This window comes from Mustelus asterias, chromosome 17 (genome assembly GCF_964213995.1).
Source record: "Mustelus asterias chromosome 17, sMusAst1.hap1.1, whole genome shotgun sequence".
Classification (NCBI taxonomy): domain Eukaryota; kingdom Metazoa; phylum Chordata; class Chondrichthyes; order Carcharhiniformes; family Triakidae; genus Mustelus; species Mustelus asterias.
The window spans coordinates 57,465,203-57,486,751 of NC_135817.1; the positions used below are offsets into that span (position 1 = coordinate 57,465,203).

A 21,549-nucleotide genomic window follows, 5' to 3' on the forward strand; every position below is an offset into this window, starting at 1 on the left:
AAACTGGAGCACCCGGAGGAAACCCACGCAGACACGAGGAGAATGTGCAAACTCCACACAGACAGTGACCCGAGCTGGGAATCGAACCCAGGACCCTGGAGCTGTGAAGCAGCAATGCTAACCACTGTGCTACCGTGCCGCCCATCTACAAGTCAGGAACACAACGGAATAACTTCCATTTGCCTAGATGAGTGCATCTCCAAGTTCGAACATTCAGGAGAAAGCAACTTGCTTGACTATCATTGCTCCCACAGAATGGCTATCGTGTGTGCCATCTATAAGATACAATGAAGCAACTTTCCAAAGCTTTGTTGACAACACCTTCCATCCTGCAACCTTTACCCAGGAGGAGAAGTCACCTGTCACACACCATCCTGTCATGGAAATATATTGCTCTTCTTTCATCATCGCTCGTCAAACTCTGTGAACTCCCTATCACCTTGTAAACCACCGCAGTTCATAACCACCTTGTCAAGGGCAATTAGGGATGAACAATAAAAAGTGGCCTTGCCACCAACAACCACATGCCAGCAACAAACTTGGAGTATATGAAAAATGGCAAATGGAGTTTAACCCTGACAAATGCGAGGTGATTCATTTTGGTAGGACAAATTTAAATGTGGATTACAGGGTTAAAGGTAGGGTTCTGAAGAATGTGGAGGAAGAGAGATCTTGGGGTTCATATCCATAGATCTCTGAAGGTTGCCACTCAAGTGGATAGAGCCGTGAAGAAGGCCTATAGTGTGTTGGCGTTCATTAACAGGGGGTTTGAGTTTAAGAGCCGTGGGGTTATGCTGCAACTGTACAGGACCTTGGTGAGACCACATTTGGAATATTGTGTGCAGTTCTGGTCACCTCACTATAAGAATGATGTGGAGACACTGGAAAGAGTGCAAAGGAGATTTACCAGGATGCTGCCTGGTTTGGAGGGTAGGTCTTATGAGGAAAGGTTGAGGGAACTTGGGCTTTTTCTTTGGAGCGGAGGAGGTTGAGAGGAGACTTGATAGAGGTTTATAAGATGATGAGGGGGATAGATAGAGTGAACATTTAAAGACTATTTCCTCGGGTGAATGGAGTGGTTATGAGGGGGCATAACTATAGGATTCATGGTGGGAGATATAGGAAGGATGTCTGAGGTAGGTTTTTTACTCAGAGAGTGGTTGGGGTGTGGAATGGACTGCCTGCAGGGATAGTGGAGTCAGAAACTTTAGGAACATTTAAGAAGCTATTGGATAGGCACATTGAGTACTTTGGGATGATAGGGAGGAAATAGCTTGATTTGGGGTTCAGACAAAGCTCGGCACAACATCGTGGGCCGAAGGGCCTGTTCTGTGCTGTACTGTTCTATATGTGAAGTGCTGTATCTTATATTCATATAGAGAAAGTCCGTTCGACAAGTTTTATAATTAACTATGAACATAATTTGAGCCAGTTAAAAGTACGTCAAAGTGTGATTCCTAGAAACATGGAAACTAGAAGCAGGAGTTGGCCTTTCAAGCCTGCTCTGCCATTCATTTTGATCATCAAATTCAATATCCTGATCCCCCTCTCCATACCTCCCCATACCCCTTTAGCCCCAACAGCTATATCTAATTTCGTCTTGAAATCAGACATTTTGGCCTCAACTGCATTCTGTGGTAGTGAACTCCACACATTCACCACCCTCTGGGTGAAGAAATTTCTCCTCCACTGAGTTCTAAAACATTTACTGAGAATACCCAATAAAAACCTGGGGATTTGGAATATTGTTGATTGGCAGATTCCAGAGGACTGTCACCAGTGGGAAATTGGAAGGGCGAACATTTAACAACATGAGATGGAGACAAAGCTTTGCAGGTTTAACGGCAATGGTTTGTAGATTAACAGAAAGCCACAAATATAGTTTTTCTGCTGGCTCCAAGAAAAATATTATTTTGCTCAAGCATACAAGTATTTCTTGCATCAATAAGGGTCGTTACTATTTTTTTCCCCATTCTAAATGACAGGTACCTGCTTCAAACACTACTAAGCATTTTATTTTGCAACTCAAGTTGGAGGTAACAGGGCTTCTAACACACATAATTCATTCTTCATGTAAATTATAAACATGCAATGCAACAACCAGATTTCTTCAGTAGCACCTCCAGACACCAATAGTTGCAAGGAATGCCATCTCAGTCACTCACCATTCTGAGTTGGGCAGACTGCCAGTGCTTCATCACCAGTCAGAATCCTAGAACTCGCCACGCAGTAGCATATGGACTACAATGGTTCAAGGTGGTTAACCTTGCTTCGCAAGGGCAAATGTTGGCAGCAATGCTCATTTATCCATTCGTGGGACATGGTCATCAGTAGATTCTTAATTCCAACTTTTTTTAAAAATTGAATTCAATTTCCACCTTCTGCCATGGCAGGATTCGAACCCGGGTCCCAGAACATTAATTTAGTTTCTGGGTTAATCATCTGCTGATAATACCATTAGGCCATCATTTCCCCATGTCTCAAAGATGTTAAAGCTGGGCTATTCAACTTGGTTTGTGAAAGATGACTCCGTAGCTAAATCTGCATCTTGTGACATTTAGGAATAAGATTAGTCACGGCAGGAGGGAGAAGAGAAAGAGTGGTCAGTTCAGTTGGCTGGACAGCTGGTTTCTGGTGCAGAGTGTCGCCAACAGCGCGGGTTCAATTCCTGTACTGGCTGAGATTATGCATGAAGGCCCCACCTTCTCAACCTTGTCCCTCAACTGAGGTGTGGTGATCCTCAGGTTTGATCACCACTCAGCCTATGGTTATCTGGGACTATGGCAACTTTACTGTCACACTTGAGTTTTAGCTCCCTACAGTTGCAACGGTGTTTTTGTCACTGGCCTTAAAATTTAGATAAGGCTCTGATAGAAAGCCTATGGCAATAAACAGAAAACCGCTCTATAAATAATTGCATCTTACAGCATCACCTTTTGTATACCATCATTCCCATATATTGGAGGAGCAGTCCTGCATCACATCAGTTTCATATCAAGCATATTGATTTATGCGACAAAAGTAAAGAAAGCAAAGATGTAGCAGCAACTTAAAGAATTACAGTAAATAGCATCTCCATCTTTTGTAATCTATATGGTATTTTGTCGATAGACTGGAATTAGAAAATGAAGGCTTACTCGGAACCAAAGCCAATATGATCATCTGCACTTTAGATTCCAGCTGATGACCATAATGATATGGTTGATCTACCTCAGGTAACTGATACTCCAAACAATTGTTCAGAATTCCTGCATTGGAATGACACTGGAAATTAGTTGTTAAATCTAAATAGAATTGGCCCTTCCTCAAAGTTTGAAGCCAATTGTCAAGTATTCACATTTGTTCGAGTTAGTCTGCAGACAATTGCTAATTCATTTTGAACTCCTGCAACCCTCCCGATATGCTAGCCAATGACTTTTACATGAAAGTCAGAAATATTTGCATTCATCCTGCACCTTCCACAACCAGACATTCCAAGCGTTTACAGCCAATGAAGACGTTTAAAGCAGTCACTTTACAGTCTAATGTAGGAATGTATTCAAGTTGCTCTACCAACTACTGCTTTCTATTAAGTTCACACTGAATTGAAACACGAGGGCTGTCCATTTAATTGCCCAGTATTAATAAATGTCTTAAGAGCAAAATTGTAGTCTCACCCTCGTATACAAAATAATCTTGGACATATAAAAGGTACAGGCTCTTCAGCCCTCCAAGCCTATGCCGATTTCCTCCCTATTCATGTACCCATCCAGGTGCCTCTTAAATTTGTGTGCCTGCTTCCACCACATCCTCTGGCAGCACATTCCAGACACCCACTACTCTCTGCGTGAAAAGCTTCCCCCGCACGACTCCCTTAAACTTTCCCCCTCTCACCTTGAACCTGTGCTCCCTTTAATTGATATTTACACCCTTGGAAAAGCCTCTACCCACCCTGTCAATGCCTCTCATAATTTTGTAGGCCTCTATCAGGTCTCTCCTCAGCCTTCATCTTTCCAGTGAAAACAATCCTAGTTTATTCAACCTCTCCTCATAGCCAACACCCTTAAAACCAGACATCCTGGTGAACCTTCTTTGCACTCTCTCCCAACACTTCTACATCCCTCTGATAGCGTGATGATCAGAACAGCACACAATACTCAAATGCGGCCTAACCAAGCTTTTATATGGCTGCAACATGATTTCCCAACTCTTGTACTTAATGTCGCTGCTGAAGACAACAAGCATGCCATACGCTTTCTTAATCACCTTGACCACTTGCATTGCCATTTTTAGGGAACTGTGGACCTGCTCGGCCAGATCCCTGTATGTTAATATTCCTACGGGTTCTGCCATTTACAATACAATTCACACCTAAATTTGATCCTCCAAAATGCATCACCTTACATTTGTCTGGATTAAATTCCATTTGCCATTTCTGTCCCAAGTCTCCAATTTATCTACATCCTGTTGTATTCTCTAACAGTCCCCGGCGTTATCAGCAACTCCACCAATCTTCATGTCATCCATGCATGCTTCAGCTTCTACTCATTACTTAGGTAATTTAATTCTAAACAGAACACCATGCCAGGATATAAAAGATGCAAACGTGAATTGCATGTTCATATAAATTTAGATTTGTGGATCCAAGTGTTGCATAATTTTAAAAGGTCATATTGTAAGAATTACACTAAAAATAGCAAAGCACATCAATTACTTACACATTAGATGTGCCAGCATCAAATCCATCACAAAATCTTTAAGATTATACAAGATTTGTAGGAAGGCATAAACTAGATCTTGGAATTTGCATGCAACACTTCTTCCAACTTCTGGCGATAATGAATGAATTTCTTCTTGTATCAGGCACTCAACGTGAAAATAAAGTTGTTTTGACCAACCTTATATGCATCCTCACTGCACTGGTGATATTCTTTATTTTGTCCCACACCAGCAGTCCTGTATGTACATGCCCACATTATTGCACACTGAATGCAGACAAACTTCCATCAGATGTTTTATATGAAGCTACTTATTCCTAGACTTTGCACCCTCCATTAACCCAGTTTATCCCAAACTGTTGTCTGTATCCGAACTTGTCAAGTCCCGTTCAACCACCACCCTTGCTTTCTGACATGTAATTCAAAATTCTCATCCTCATGTTCAAATCTCTTCATGGTTGAGTCCCCTCCCAAACTCTCCAACATTCACCATTTCTACAACCCTCAACACTGTTCCTCCAATGCTGGTTTCTTGTACATTCTATTACCTTCACCCTACCAGTGTCTGTCAAGCCTCCAGCTATCAAGGCCTTAAACTATGCAGTTCCTTGCCCAAATCTCTCCACCCTCCTTAAAGTCTCTCTTTAAAACCTACCTTCAACTGTCCTAATATATCCTGATGTGGCTCAGTGTCAAATATTCTGATAACGCTTCCTGCGAAATGCCTGGAAACCTTTCAGCATTTAACAGAACTCTATCAAATGCAGGTTATTGTAAATAGTTGTTTTTGCTTATCTTAAAATCAATGTTCCATATCCAAATCAAAATTTATTTTTAAAAAAAGATCAGCCTATTTCTATAATCTAAAAAGCCACAAAGTCCACACTTAAGCCATGTATTTTATTGATTTTTTTTTAAATCCACCATTACAGAGATACAGCTATGAACAGTCTGTACAATCCTACACAGAACCTGTACTGAAATAGAAACTGAATGCCTCCAATACATGTAGTTAAATGTTAATACCATAATTCTAAAAGTTCCAGTGACTTTTCAGCATGATGTTTTTGAAAACAATGTCAGTAACTATGGGACAGAAACGTCGACCGAATATGTATAACACTCCTGTTATGCAGCCATGGTGGTCAATCTTTCTCTGTAGGCAACTTCACCTATTCACACTGCTGACAAGTCACACTATAAACCCCCAAAACTATCTTACCGAACCCATTCACAGCAGTTTTACAGAAGAAAAGAGAAATCCAAGAAACACTATCACAGATATAGCCAAGACAACATTGCCACAGATTAAGAGGGAAATCAATGACTAAAGCAGGTTTTATTAGGCAAAGTTATCTATTAAAATTTCAAACAGTGGGCACGCAAGTTACCTGACATTTAGATTGTTTAACATACAAATGAGTCTAAAATATTTTCAAAAAAAAAGCCAAAATTGAAGATTTTTCCTTTAAATGTCCACGACAGTCATGTTAACAAACTGTCTCCACCCGCTCCCATGGAATGTTACATTATATCTGGATTAAAAAGTGACTTTCAAACTCACTAATATATCTCAATAGTGTGTTTGTGGATTTCATGGTAAAATCCCTGTAACATCCAAGTACACAATTCTTTTATCTTTAATATAAAAAAATTAACATTTACAGACATGAACACCTTTAGATGTAAAATGGGTGACGGGGGAAGAACAGGTGTAGTTGTGCTGGGATTCCCTCCTATTTCAAAATGTGTTGCCTATTATTGAACTACTAAAACCTTGCATTTACAAAATAGTTGATAAAAATATTCCTCTGAATTGTACAAGAGGTACATCGACCAAAGATAAGGGACAAGACAGGTGTTATTCTGCCTTGGCTTCGTTCTCTCCAGCAGCAGGTGCCTGTAAAATATGAATTTGCATTAATATCCAAAGTAAATAAAAATTCATATGATAATTTTGATTAATCTATTTACCTCATTGTTTTTCCGTTCACCATTTTCTGCGGGTACAGAATCATCAGTGGCTTCTTGATTAGCCTGTGGGGGATTTGCTTTTGCTGCTCTGGCCTTGGTTTTCTTCTGCAGAAGAAAAGCAGTTCTACAGCATGTTTCAGAAAAAAAGAGCTTCATAATTTAGAAAAACAACCAGAACTCACTTGAGCAGCCAGTTTCTTTTTTGGGTTTTCAATGGTTTGTTTCATACGTCTCTGAGAAGGCAAAAGATAATAGGTCAGCCACATTAAAAAAATTACTTGAATAAAAAGTTAATTTGGTTTTACACCTTACCTTCCTCAACTGCATGTAAGTTGATGGTAGAGGCTATAAGAGAACAAAAAATTAGTAAGTTAAGAAAATAGAAATACATATTCCCCAAAAGTTGACATCTTGCACTTAATTTTTTTCGTCTCTCACATACACATCAATATAAACATCACAACCAAGCTCAGCATCTTAAAAACGTAAGAGGAAATGGAGAAGGCAAATGAAAGTCAAGAATCTTAATGATTTTGAACATTTACTTTCCTAATAACAAGGTATTAATGCAACTCACACACACAAGAAAAGCAGTATAACTTCATTTATCTGAAAAAAACTAGCAAGCAATTTACATTTTCAGTAGTGGTGCAGTACTATATAGAAGGGGCAATTACACATCACTTAAGCCAAAAGCAAAATTTCTAACTAGGTATATGATGTTCGTGAAGGGCCAAGGTGGTTACATAGCTCTTTTAGTAATTCTAACGAGATATTTATAGTGTGAAGGTAATGAGATCTTAATGTTTCAAAACACAGCAAGCCTGTTGCACAACTGCAACCTAAGACAAGGCACATCTATACTACCAAACATCTGGACTAAGACTTTGCCAGCAATATAATAAAAAAGGCATCTTACTTTGTCTATTACTGTATCAGAGGCCTGTTAAATAAAAGATAGGACAGTTAAAAATAAATAATTTAACAGCTCAACAAACAACGTCACGGAGAGAAAGGAAGAGAAAGCCTTCAGGACAAGGATGGTACTGCTGAAGTGTTTGCAAACAGTAGAGCCTGTAAGATGTAGGCAACAGGGGAGGGAGGGGGAGGATGCAGAGTGCAGTAAAGGACGTAATGCAAATCCTTCCCGCCTATTTGCAACCTGCTGGACGAACTTCAGAACTCCGTGTTGCATTCTCACCCCTCCAAATGGTTATAGAGAACATTCCAGATTCTGAATGGAGCTGCCAGTTTGCAGAGCGGCGCAGCGACAAGCGAAAAGAATCAACATGGCTCTTTCCCACCAACCCGCCACCTCCCCCCCCCCCCCCTTTGTTTGCGGGAAAAGCCCGCCTAAAAAAAAGGTATGGAGAGAAAGAAAACATTTACAACATTTTTTGTGGGGCAGATATTAACCCACTATTTGAATAATTTACTGAAAAATTATTACCCTTCCAAAGAATTCACGGAAGCGCAATTTTTTTCCAGCCTGTTTGTGCCGAGGGATTGCTCCAGATTTTTTTTAAAAACAATTCGTCTTACTTCGCCACAACAGGATGTACATATATATACACACACACACACATATAATGCGCTATTAAATCCCTTGCCCCAAAAACACTGCAGAATTCTGAACACGCACAAGTCAAACATGCAATTTTTTTTCTAAAAAACCAAAAAAATAAACGAAGTTAAAACTACTCACCGCCTTCTTAGGCATGTTTGGAGAGTTATTGTTTTTTTAAAAAAAAATATTTATAACGAAAAATTAAAATTTGGGGGAGGGGGGGGAAAAAATTAAAGCTAAAAGGCGAACAGATTTCACTCCTTCAACATCAAGTTGTGGAAGCAGACAGCCAGCCAGCCCCCCGAATCTGATACAACTACCTTGTTACAATACAACTATGGAACGTTAATACATCCAAACCAACTAGTTCCAACCAGATTCGCTCCTCCACTCAATGTCACCCAACCTGCTGGCGCCTCCCGCGCGCCCCCATTGGCTGCCCCGCCTCATTAACATACTTTCAAATAACAACCGGCCATCCGATTGGCGCTCGCGCGCTGTCAATCAGCCCACTCCCCGCCCCCTTCCCTCCCCATGTTTGGTTGAGGCGGGCGTGCAGAGAGGAGCTGTGCTGCTGATTGGAGATGTCCTCTGTGTCTCTCACATTGGGAAGGAGGGAGGGAGCTGCTGTTCTCAACAAAGGCACCGTGAAAACCCATCCGTCTCCTTTTTAAAAAAAAAATCTCCATCAAGTGCATTAACATTTGCATCCCACCTCCCCTCCACTCTATTTATTTAATGCCGTCCTTCCTTCAAACTGACCCACTGACAAGCTAACGTCCTTTTAAATTTAGTTGGGGGAGGAGGGGAGACACTGAAAGGAATGCCTGGAGTTTAACTCCACTCTTGTGTGTTTTTTTTTGGGGTGGAGTTAAATGACAGCAACATGGCGGAGAGCTATGCGTGGTTATTAGTGCTTGGCTCAGTTTTGCTATGCAGTCTGTTCAAGATGCTGCTGCCGACCCTGTCCTCGCTTGTAAGTATCCATTTGCAAGCCTGCACCAACAATAACGGTCAGAATACTCTAGTTGCAATATGTGATCGTTTCAAATTATAATGTCAACCCTTCCCCCCCCTCCCCTCCCCTTTTTGTGCAAATATTGCAATGAAGAAAAATATTTAATTAGAAGCGGAAAACGTAGTCGAGTTTTGAAAATAAGCTATAATTTTAATTGTTTTCAGTTCTGGGCAAAATTAAAATGCACTCCAAGCAAAAGCCCTTACGATGAGTTCCTTTTGAATAACATTTGTTGATTTATACTGAACATAAACATGAAGCTAAAGTTATTTAGAAAGAGTAAGATTTGTGGAGAAAGGTGTGTTGTAAACTCAAGTGAATGGTTCTTGTGACCTATTAAGTCTAAAACAGTAATTACCTCGGATTGATGAGTAACTGCCAATCGCTTGAGAAATGTATATATTTATGGAAGGCCATGTTTACCTTTTGGTAAGAAACTGATTGTGTAACTCACTTTTATTGTGAATGTATTCTGTGGCTTTATTTATTTTGTAAATTTAGGGAAGACGAATAAAGCTGATCATAAAGACTGCAGAACAAAATTTATTATTTACATTAAATCCAGATGGTAGTTGCCAAATATATCAAATACTGAGCAACTGTAAGAAAGTAAGACTTTGTCCACTGTAATGCCATAATTAAAATGTTTTGCTAGTTTAGTTTTAATCAATTGTGTGGATTCAGAATGTTGATTAAATGAATATGTGCAACATGGTCAGTTGAAAGCAGAGATTGCATCTGGGGTAAACTTAAGAAATATATTTCTTCAAACATCCAAAGTAAGAGGAGCCTGGTAACTTTATGCCTATTTAAAATTGATATTACTGGAAAGTGAAAATTGCTAAATTGAAGAGCAACTTGGCCTAGAGATCTGGTTTTTTAAAAAAGTGAAATAACAATTTTACTCAATTTGTAATTGACTTCAACCATTTTCACAATCAAAATTATTCAAGTGGGTGGACAAACCAGCAATTCCCCCCCCCCCTCCCCCCCCCACAAGAAAGTGTTGGGATGAAACGAGAGCTTAAAACTATAACTTGTCATAGTATTTTATTAGATGAAAAAGCAGTGTACACAGAAATGGACAATAGTATGACAGTAAGCAGCATGCAAAAGAGGGAAAATGGAGTAACATTTTTGGATGATTTTTTCATAATTTAAAATAAAACAGATCTTGAAGAAATAGTCTATCAAACGTTTGTATGTGGTTAAATTTATTTTCCACTGAACATGTTGACACCTATAGTACTATTGTTTGTTCCTACATGTAGTGCATGCCATTACTTGAATTTAATTGAGAAACGCCGTATGACGCAGCAGTAACATAAAATTGCAGTCTACAAGTACCTGAAGGTACAGAACACAAGATTCCTCATAATTTGTGAAAAGGATTTTAATTTTCAGTTATCTGATGAATGTGTCAACTTCATTCAGAAAACTTTGAGTCATCTTTGGTGACATTTCGAAATTAATAGTTGTGTGGCAGAAATAAGCGATCATCTAGCAGGTTTTTTGAGAAAATAGATTGTACAAGAAAATACTTATTATTTTAACTGCAAAATGCATAGATTCTGGGGCGGGAAGCAAATTTGTGATGGCACAGTGCTTAGCACTGTTGCCTCACTGTGCCAGAGAACTGGGTTCAATTCCCGGCTTGGATGGCTGTCTGTGGCGTTTGAACGTTCTCCCCGTGTCTGCGTGGGTTTCCTCCGGGTGCTCCGGTTTTCTCCCACAGTCTGAAAGATGTGCTGGTTAGGTGCATTGGCCATGCTAAATTCTCCCTCAGTGTACCCAAACAGGCGCTGGAGTGTGGCGACTTTCACAGTAGCATCTTGGAAGGGTTAATGTAAGCCTACTTATGACACTAATAAATAAACTAAAAAACTAGCAACATTCTGTCCACTCTGGCATGTAGGAAGAGATAGGACAAGTACCACCGTACGTCTGGTGACATTGATGGGGAGCCATAGCTTGCTGCCATATGTTGTAATATGTTGGGGTCTCCAGTGGCTTCAGTTGTGGACTCCACTAAATATTTCTTTGAGATGAACATTTTTTCAGATTTGTTTTCAGATTGCAGGGGATAAAGTTGGAAAAATAGTGGTACTAATTTTTTTGTGAAAAATGTAAAATTATTAAAGGAACTCATTCTTAAAGAAGATGCTTCAAAGCAGTCTACATGCAATAGGTTTTCTGTTTTGACCAATGCATCAAGGTGGTGGGGTTACTTGTGAGTCAGCTGTATCCCCTCTATCCCATGTACTGCCTTTACTGCAGGCACGAGACATGGTGGCTTGACAGGGTAACAGGAATGTTGGTCGACTGGAATTTTTTTTTAATAGAAGTGTAACAGCCATTTTCATTCTGTTGAAACATTGCCATATTGATGAAATGTGCTAGTGGAAGTCTATGGTTCTGCAATTATTTTGATATCTGGTAATTATTTTCATAATCTGAAATGGGAAAACTTGGGTTGACGTTTTTTAACTGGTTGGAGCAAACACTGACAAGTTCATCAGGTGGCTAAAATAACAGTTGTGCCAAAGCAACTGTAGATGCTACTTGGGTAATGGGAGATGGCCAGTTTTAAACTTAGCTGAGTGATTATCAGACCTCTTTCTGCATTTTATCAGAACTGATCAATGAGCACTTGGTCCTGTGTACTCAAAGTGCGTGTTGGGTTATATTTAAAACAGCATTTAGTTTGCCTGCACAAAGCAATAAATTAAAAGACAGCTGTTAGTCTAAACTCTGTGTTTGAATCCACAATGAGGAAAGGCCATTGAAGCCATATGTGCCAACCCCATACTTTGGCTGATTTCATGCTTGTCAAGCAACCTGTTGGTCTTCAGCTGTCTCCTGAGAGGCAAAAGCTAGAGATGTGTAGTTAATTCAAGAGTTTTTTCAAAAAATCCTCTGTTTCCAAGTCTTAAAGTCACACTAGTTTCCAAAATTACTTGCTTTTCTGTATGTTGTGGTCACCAGAAATCTGCCTGTTGTCTTTTTGAAAGACTATTCTGTTTATTATCTTCTCTGCAGAAATGGAATTATGGGGGGAAAGATTGCTAATTTTTTTGAATTTGATTTATTATTGTCACCATGTATTAGTATAGAGTGAAAAGTATTGTTTCTTGCACACTATAGAGACAAAGCATACCTTTCATAGAGAAGGAAACCAGAGTGCCGAATGTAGTGTTACAGTTGTAGCTAGGATGTAGAGAAAGATCAAGTTAATGCAAGGTAGGTCCATTCAAAAGTCTGATGGCAACAGGGAAGAAACTGTTCTTGTGTCAGTTGGTACGTGACCTCCGACCTTTGTATCTTTTTCCCAACAGAAGAAGGTGGAAGAGAGAATGTCCGAGGTGAGTGGGGTCCTTAATTATGCCAGCTGCTTTGCCGAGGCAGCAGGAAGTGTAGACAGAGTCAATGGATGGGAGGCTAGTTTGCATGATGGATTGGGCTACATTCACAACCTTTTGTAGTTTCTTGCGGTCTTGGGCAGAGCAGGAGCTATGCCAAGCTGTGATACAACCAGAAAGAATGCTTTCTATGGTAGTTAAGATGTCAAGCTAGTCACCATGTTATCGATTCATAGAATGGTACTGCACATGGCCATGAGTCAGCACTGGCTCTTCCCACTCACCATCTTTTTCCCCATATATACCGACTATATTTTTCTTCTTCCAAGTATTTATTTAATTCCCTCTTTGAAAGCTAGCTTTAAATCTATTTCCACTGCTCTATCAAGCAATGCATTAAAAATCCTAATCAATCATTGTGTTAATACAAAGTTTCTCATCATGTCGCCTTTTACTAAATGTCTTAAATTTGTGCGTTCTTGTTCAGAAGAAAATTTATTTTTAAGAAAAGAGTTCTGAAGGAGTCAGAGGTTTGCAGCCCAACTTGTCCACGCCGCCCAATTTTTGCAATTAAGCTAGTCCCAATTGCCCGCATTTGGTCCATATCGCTCTATACCAATCTTACCCCATGTAACTGTCTAAATGCTTTTTAAAATGAATGTAGGCTCCTTACAGTCAAACGGGAAAATTCATAAAGGGGAATAAAGAAATGGCTGAGGAATTAAACTTTAATTTGCTTCAGTCTTTACAAAGAAAGACATGAATAATGTGCCAGAAGTACTGAGAGAAACATGTTTTAGTGAGGAGCTGAAGGAAATCAGCATCAGCAAAGACATGGTTTTGGGAACATTGATGGGATTGAAGGTGGATAAATCTCCAGGTCCTGATAATCTTTATTCCAGAGTACTTAAGGAAGTGGCCCTGGAAATAGTAGATCCATTGGTGCTAATTTTCCAAAATTCTTTGGACTCTGGAGTAGTTCCTACAGATTGGAGGGTAGCTAATGGAGGTAGAGAGAAAACGGAACTATAAACCAGTGAGCCTACTTGATAATAGAGTATTATCAAGGATTTCATAACTCGGTATTTGGAAGGCGATGCTTTAATCAGACAAAGTCAGCATGGATTTACAAAAGGAAAATCATGCTTGACGAATCTATTGGAATTTTTTGGGGATGTAACTAGTAGAGTTGTCCAAGCAGAGTCAGTGGATGTGGTTTATTTAATTTTTCAGAATGCTTTCGACAAGGTCTCACATAACAGACTACGATGTAAAGCATGTGGGATTGCAGGGAATGTCTTGAAATGGATAGAAAGCTGGTTAGCAAATAAGAAGCAAAGAGTTGGCATAAATGGGTCTTTTTCTGATTGGCAGTCAGTGACCAGTTGGGTTCCGCAGGGATCTATGCTAGGACCCCAACTATTCACATTATATATTAACGATTTGGAAGAGGGAGCTGAATGTATTATCTCCAAATTTGCGGATGAGATAAAATTGGGTGGAAGAATGAGCTGTGAGGAGGATGTAGAGATGCTTCAGCGTGATTTGGACAGGCTGTGTGTGTGGGCATATGCATGGCAGATGTGGTATAATGTGGATAAATGTGAGGTTATCCACTTTGATAGCAATAATAGGAAGACAGATTATTACTTGGATAGGTGTAAATTGAGAGAAGTGGATACTCATCGCTTCTCGGCCTTTTGGCTAAGATCAAGTGTAGTCTGCTGATGCTGTACTTGGTGGTGGCCATTGGGTTGCATTTAAGCTTCATTTTCATATGAAGCAATTTTTAAAAGCGGCATCTCGGCCTTTTGGCTAAGATGCAAATGAGATCAAGCCTTGGGGGCGGAGACGTCTGCCTACTCCAATCAGCTTGGCTCATGTGGATCAGGCCCAAGACAGGGTAAAGGGTCGCATGCCCTGTCTTGTCAGCTTGGATCGGAAATGTCTCAACTTGTTGAGACTCTGAATTGGACTTGATTTGATTGAATTGGAAAACTATATTAAAAAAAAGAAGTGGATACTCAACGAGACCTTGGAATCCTCGTGCATCAGTCGCTGAAAGTAAGCACACAGGTACAGCAGGCAGTAAAGAAGGCAAATGGTATGTTGGCCTTCATAGCGAGAGGATTTGAGGATAGGGATGTTTTGCTGCAATCGTATAGTGCATTGGTGAGGCCACACTTGAGTATTATGTACAGTTTTGGTGTCCTTATCTGAGGAAAGATGTTCTTGTTATAGAGGGAGTACAGTGAAGGTTTGACAGACTGATTCCTGGGGTGGCAGGTCTGTCATATGAGGGGAGACAAAGTCGGTTAGGATTATATTCATTGGAATTTAGAAGAGCGAGAGGGGATCTCATAGAAACTTATAAAATTCTAACCGGTTTAGACAGGGTAGATTCAGAAAGAATGTTCCCAATGGTGGGGGAGTTCAGAACTAGGGGTCATAGTTTGAGGATAAGGGGTAAATCTTTTAGAACTGAGGTAAGGAGAAATTTCTTCACCCAGAGGGTGGTGAATGTATGGAATTCACTGCCACAGAATGTCATTGAGACCAAAATGTTGTCTGATTTCAAGAAGAAATTAGATATAGCTTTTGGGGCTAAAGGGTTCAAGGGATATGGGGGGAAGGGAGGATCAGGATATTGAATTTGATGATCAGCCATGATCAAGATGAATGGCAGAGCAGGTTTGAAGGGCCGAATGGCCTACTCCTGCTTTTATTTTCTATGTTTCTATGTAAAAGCCAAAATTGTATCTGCCTCTACTACTACCTCCGGCCGCTCCAGACACTCACCACCCTTTGTGGAAAACATTGCATCTCTGGATCCTTTTGCATCTCTCACCTTAAACCTATGTCCTCTAGTTTTAGACTCCCCTAACTTTGGGAAAAGATGTTGACTATCTAGGTGACCTAGCCCCCTCATTATTTGATAGACCTCTCTAAGATCACTCCTAAGCCTCTTATGCTCCAGAAGAAAAAAGTCCCAGTCTATCCAGTCTCTCAACTCAAACCATTCTAGTAAATCGTTTCTGCACTTTTCCGAGTTTGATAATATCCTTTCTATAATAGGGTGACCAGAACTGTACACAGTATTCAAGTGTGGCTGTACCAATGACTTGTACAACTTCAGCACGTTTTGTATTTTATTTCAGATTTGCAGTATTTGCTTTAATTGCCATCTTAAGACTGAGCAGTCCAATTGATACTCCCATTCACCAGTTTAAACAACCACCATTTCCAGTGGCAGCAGTTTGTTTGCCTCCTATCTTGCACCCTCCATTAGCCTCAATTTACTCAAAATGTAAATAGTCTTGCGGTCCATTGGGATCTATTTCCGCAATCTATCCAAATTCCTTTGCAGTGGTGTTCCCTCTTCCGACAAACAATCATTAATGAAACTTAGACCGCAGCACTCACTGTACTAGAACAACATTTATATAGAAAATGTCCCATGGTGCTGTACATAAGCATAATCAGCAAAACTCACTAAATATTAAAGGGAATTAGACGTTTGGCCAGAGCTTCAAGGAAGAGGTTTAGAAAGGGATTTTCAGAGTTGGGGGCCTAGTTGGTTGGCTGAGGGCATGTTCTTTAATTGTGTGGCCATGGAAATTCGAGATGTACAGTGGATCAGAGCTTTTGGAGGGTTGCAGGACCAGTGCAGGTTACAAAGATGGAAATGATGAACCAATGAAGGGATTTAAACACAGTGATAATTTTAAGGCTTAGTGTTGGCAAACCCAGATTCAATGGGGTGAATTTTATCGCCCCACCTGCCACGGGAATCGGAGTTGATGAGGGGCAGACCATGGAAAGGTCCGTTGACTTTGGGTGCGATTTTCTGGTTTTGGGGTGAGTGAGGCCGGAAACTCTCGCCCAATATATGTATCAGCGAGGTGATTGATGAATAGGATTTGGTGTGGGTTATGATGAAGGCAGCAGAGTTTTGGATGAATTGGCCAATGGAGGATGAGAGTACAGCCAGAACAGCATTGGCATGGTCATGCCTGGAGGTAACCAAGGCATGGGTGAGGACTTTTGCAGCAACCAAGCTGAGGTAGGGGGAAGTTGTTAAGGAGGTGGTAGCAGACAATCTTTGATGAACTGTCTGTCAGGTTGTATCCTCCGTTCAGTCAAATCAGGTTGTAAATGGTCTCTGGTTCCACCTGAATCAGTGATCTGGGAAATGGGTCAGATTCAGTGGTTTGAGGACAGATGTGATGGGAGCCAAAAGCTTTGCTTGCCTGCTATTTAACTAGAGGAAATTGTGTCTCGTCTGGAGCTTAAAATTTCACTTATAATGCCTCAGCCAACTGGTTTCATAAGATTCATGTTCCCATTTCAATCCCTATATTTCATGACTTAATTTCCTTTCTGTGCTTCATGACATTTTATCAGAAGTCTTTTGAAAATCCAAATAATTTGGAGTTTGGTGAGTGAGGGAGTTTGGTGAAGAGAGAAGGAAGTGCTCCTTTCATTTCCTACCTTTTCTCAGCCTCCAATAACTGGTTCCTACTTTGCTACAGCTGGCGGGGGGGTGGGGGGCTGGCGGTAGCGGGGTGGGGGGGGGGCAGTGGGGGGCTGGTGGTAGCGGGGTGGGGTGGGAGCTGATTGGTGAGTGACTGGTAAATTTATTCTCCTTTAAAATCTGTTAATGACAATTAAAGTTACTATATGTCAGGTCAGCTTGGTTAAGTGGAATGAACATCCTGCGCTATGTGGGAAGTCATGGATGCAGCATGTGTCCTCATTGAATACATCTACAGGAACTGTGGCCAACTGCAGAAGGTTGAGCTCTGGATTTCAGAGTTTGGATTCACGATTGTGAAAGTGCGAGACAGAGAACCATGTAGATAGCATGTTTAGGGAGGTGATCAGCTACAAGTTAGGAGCATGCAAAAGAGGGAATGGGTGACCACAAGGCGCTCTGACATCTAGGCACGAGTCCCCTGAGTCTATCTTGTTTGCTAATTGGCTTTCCATTCTGGTGAGGGTGAAGTGCAGCCAGTGCCAAGTCTGTGGCACCATGCATGGCTCAGCTGCACAGGAGGAGGAGGGAATAAGAGAAGGAGATCAATTGTGATTGGGAATTCTGTAGTCCGGGGATCACAGAGGCATTTCTGTGACAATAAACCTGACTCTTGGATGTAGTGTTGTTGCCTCCCTGGTGTCGGAGTCGAGTTTGTTACAGAGGAAGGGGGGGAAACAGCCAGAAGTTGTAATCCACATTGGTACCAATGATATCGGTAGGAAGAGGGATGAGCTCCTGAAAGCAGATTTTTTGGGAGTGATGAAGGAAATTTAAAGGCAGGACCTCGAGCAGTGATCCCAGGATTAACCCAGTGCCACGTGCAAGTGAGCATAGGAAGAGGAAGTTGAGCTATTGAACAGGTGTCTGGAGAATTGGTGTAGGAAGGAGGGCATCAGATTTCTAGGCATTGGGACTGGTTCTAGGGCAAATGTGACCTATTCAAGTTGGACAGCTTGCACCTTAACAGGACCAGGGCTAATATCCTTGCAGGGAAATTTGCTAGTGCTGTTGGGGAAGGTTTAAACTAGTTTGTCAGGAAGCTGGGAACCTGTGGGGAAACTCCGAGGTTAGTAAGTTAATAGATGGAGTTGGAGGAAGGGAGAAAGTAATGAAGTTTAAATCAGGATTATACTGCATGCATGTCAATCCAAAGAGTATAATAAATAAGATTGAGTTACAGGCAGAGATTGCCATGTGGAATTATGATGTGATAAGAGACCGGCTCAAGTAAGGACAGAACTGGGTTTTAAATATTCCTTGATACAAGGTATTCGGAAAAGATTGGAAAGAAAAAAAAGGAGGGGGGGTGGTGGTATTGATTAAGAAGAGCATTGCAGTTCTGGAGAAGGAGGATGCCCCAGAGGGTTCAAGGACAGAATCCATTCGGCTAGAGCTAAGGATGGTTCCTCGGGAGTGCAGCCAAAGCCAAGTTTGTGGCACAATGGGTGGCTCAGCTGCACAGAGGGGAGGAAGAGAAGTGGAAGATTAATAGTGATTGGGGATTCCATAGACGGGGATCAGACAGGGTGTAATCACATTGCTCAGTGTAGCATATAGACTACCAACTAGTGGGAAGGACATGGAGGAACAAATATGTAGGGAAATTACAGCGAGTTGCAAACATTAGAGTAGTTATAATGGGGGACTTCAGTTACACAAATGTAGACTGGCATAGAGGTAGTGTAAAGGGCAGAGACGGGCAAGTGTTCCAAGATAATGTTCAGGAGAATTTCCTACAGCAGTAGAGAAAATCCTGTTTAACTCGCTGGAATTTTTAGAAGAGGTAACAGTTGCTATTGAAGTGATTGGTATATGTGGACTTCCAAAACACAGTTAATGCAGTTCCACATTACAGACTTAAGGAAATTTATATCTCATGGAATAAAAGGGACAGTGGGAACATGGATACAGAATTGGCTGAGTAATAAGAAACAGAAATGAATCATAGAATCCTACAGTGCAGAAAGAGGCCATTCGGCCCATCGAGTCTGCACCAACCACAATCCCACCCAGGCCCTATCCACATATCCCTACATATTTACCCACTAACCCCTCTAACCTATGCATCCCGGGACACTAAGGGGCAATTTAGAATGGCCAATCAACCTAGCCCGCACATCTTTGGACTGTGGGAGGAAACCCACACAGACACGGGGAGAATGTGCAAACTCCACACAGACAGCGACCTGAGCCGGGATTCGAACCCAGGTCCCTGGAGCTGTGAAGCAGCAGTGCTAACTACTGTGCCGCCCTAATGGTAATGGATATTTTTGGGGCTGGAGTAAAGTTTGTTGCAGAGTTCTCTAGGGGTTGGTATTGGGACCCTTTTCCTGATGTATATTAATGATCTAGACCTTAGTGTGCAGGGGACAATTTAAAAACTTGGAAGCATTGTTCTCTGTGAGGACAGTGTAGAACTTCAAAAGGACTCAAAAGTTGGTGGAATGGGCAGATGGGTAGCAGAAGAATTTCAGTATTGAGAAGTGTGAAGTGAGTTGTTTTGGTAGGAAGAACATGGAGAGACAATATAAAATAAGGGTTACTACTCTAAAGGATGGACAGGAGCAGAGGACCTGGGTGTACAAGTGTATAAGTCAGTAAAGGTGGCAGAGCAGGTGGAGAGAGCAGTTAATAAAGCATACAGTATCCCAGGTTTTGTTAATGGTGGCTTTGCGTATAAGAGCAAGGAGATTATGCTTATTTGGAGAGCTGGTGCAGAGACAATGGGCTGAATGGCCTCCTTCTGTACTAACAATTCTGTGATAATCACTACTTATTCATATCTCCACCCAATATGCTAATCATGTCTTCAAAGACACTTGACCACAATTTATCGTACATAACCTCTATTTTGCAAAACTATATGTGATATCTCCAGTAATGTCTTTGTTTTAAATGCTCGCATGGCTTCTTATTTTTCTGGAATTGGTGGGTGCTGCATAGAATCACCTGCCTTATCAGTCTTGATTGGCATTTGACTTTGGTACTGATTTAACTTGAACTGGTTGTCTGTGTGTTCTTGTTTGGTACTATCATCCCAATGAGAGATGTTTCTGAATCATGTATACAAAACAGTGCATTATTTGGTGCAGTTTTACTTTGTGATGGTTTTCTAGCTTTAAATTGGGTAATGTCACTTGTAAAATATGGGATGCTGTTTGTATAGTTGCTAGATCAGATCACATTGTGATTAGTACCAACTTGTTTTAAAGAGCTACATAGCTGTAAAAGCCATCTAACTCTGATTTTGGTATTGGTTAATGAAACAGTCTGCCCAGAACTCATCAACCTGAAGCATTAACCATTTTCTTCTCCACAGATGCTGCCTGACCGCTGAAATATTTTGCCATTTTTCATATTTATTTCAGGGTTCCTTTAGTACTTTGTGGAATAATATTACGTTTTTCTTACTAAGAAATAGTCTCAGAACTTCTCTTTCCAGCCTCAAATGAATAATGTTTAAGCAGTCAGATGGCCTGAGGTCTCTGAGCAGTGCTTTGGATTTTTTTACATCTATCTGAGAGGCAGTCACAGGTTTTGTTTAATGTCTCGCCTGAAAGACCACACCTTCAAGAGTACAGCAATTCTTCAGTACTGCACTGAAGTCTCAAAGGGCTGGGTGCAGCCTCGACCTCAGAAGACACTGCATTGCAGTACGAAGAAAATGTTATTCTAATGTATGAGACATTGAGGTGAGATGTTAAATCCATCCCAGCAGTTCAGATGGACATTATAAGTTCCCATGGAACTATTTGATAATAGAACATAGAACATTACAGCGCAGTACAGGCCCTTCGGCCCTCGATGTTGCGCTGACCAGTGGTACCAATCTAAAGCCCCTCTAATCTACGCTATTCCAATATCATCCATATGTTTATCCAATAACCACTTGAACGCTCTCAACGTTGACGAGTCCACCACTGCTGCAGGCAGGGCATTCCACACCCTTACTACTCTCTGAGTAAAGAACCTACCTCTAACATCTGTCCTATATCTCTCACCCCTCAATTTAAAGCTATGTCCCCTCGTGCTAGCCAACACCATCCGAGGAAAAAGGCTCTCACTATCCACCCTCTCTAATCCTCTGATCATCTTGTCTGCCTCTATTAAGTCACCTCTTAACCTTCTTCTCTCTAACGAAAACAACCTCAAGCCCGTCAGCCTTTCCTCCATACGATTTTCCCACCATACCAGGCAACATCCTGGTAAATCTCCTCTGCACCCTTTCCAACACTTCCACATCTTTCCTATAATACAGCGACCAGAACTGTACGCAATACTCCAAATGCGGCCGCACCAGAGTTTTGTACAGTTGCAGCATGACCTCCTGGCTCCGAAACTCAATCCCTCTACCAATAAAAGCTAACACACCGTACGTGAGAATTCTCACCATAGGT

The 21,549-nt window shown here is 41.1% G+C and overlaps 1 protein-coding gene and 1 long non-coding RNA gene across 2 annotated transcripts in view; one reads left to right on the forward strand and one right to left on the reverse strand.

Moving 5' to 3' along the window:
- Positions 1 to 5,578: 5,578 nt before the first annotated feature.
- Positions 5,579 to 8,707, reverse strand: LOC144506517 (uncharacterized). The gene is made up of 6 exons (XR_013499920.1): positions 8,377 to 8,707; positions 7,591 to 7,614; positions 6,984 to 7,016; positions 6,854 to 6,904; positions 6,672 to 6,776; positions 5,579 to 6,597 (listed from the first exon to the last, which is right to left on the reverse strand). It is a non-coding gene; the product is annotated as an uncharacterized LOC144506517 (long non-coding RNA).
- An 80-nt stretch (positions 8,708 to 8,787) lies between these two features.
- The window catches only part of get1 (guided entry of tail-anchored proteins factor 1), a 42,047-nt gene continuing 29,285 nt past the window's right edge, over positions 8,788 to 21,549 (forward strand). Inside the window, exon 1 of the mRNA XM_078232754.1 lies at positions 8,788 to 9,214. Within this exon, the coding sequence (XP_078088880.1) occupies positions 9,125 to 9,214 (90 nt within the window). The 5' untranslated portion in view covers positions 8,788 to 9,124. The remainder of the gene's footprint in view (positions 9,215 to 21,549) is intronic.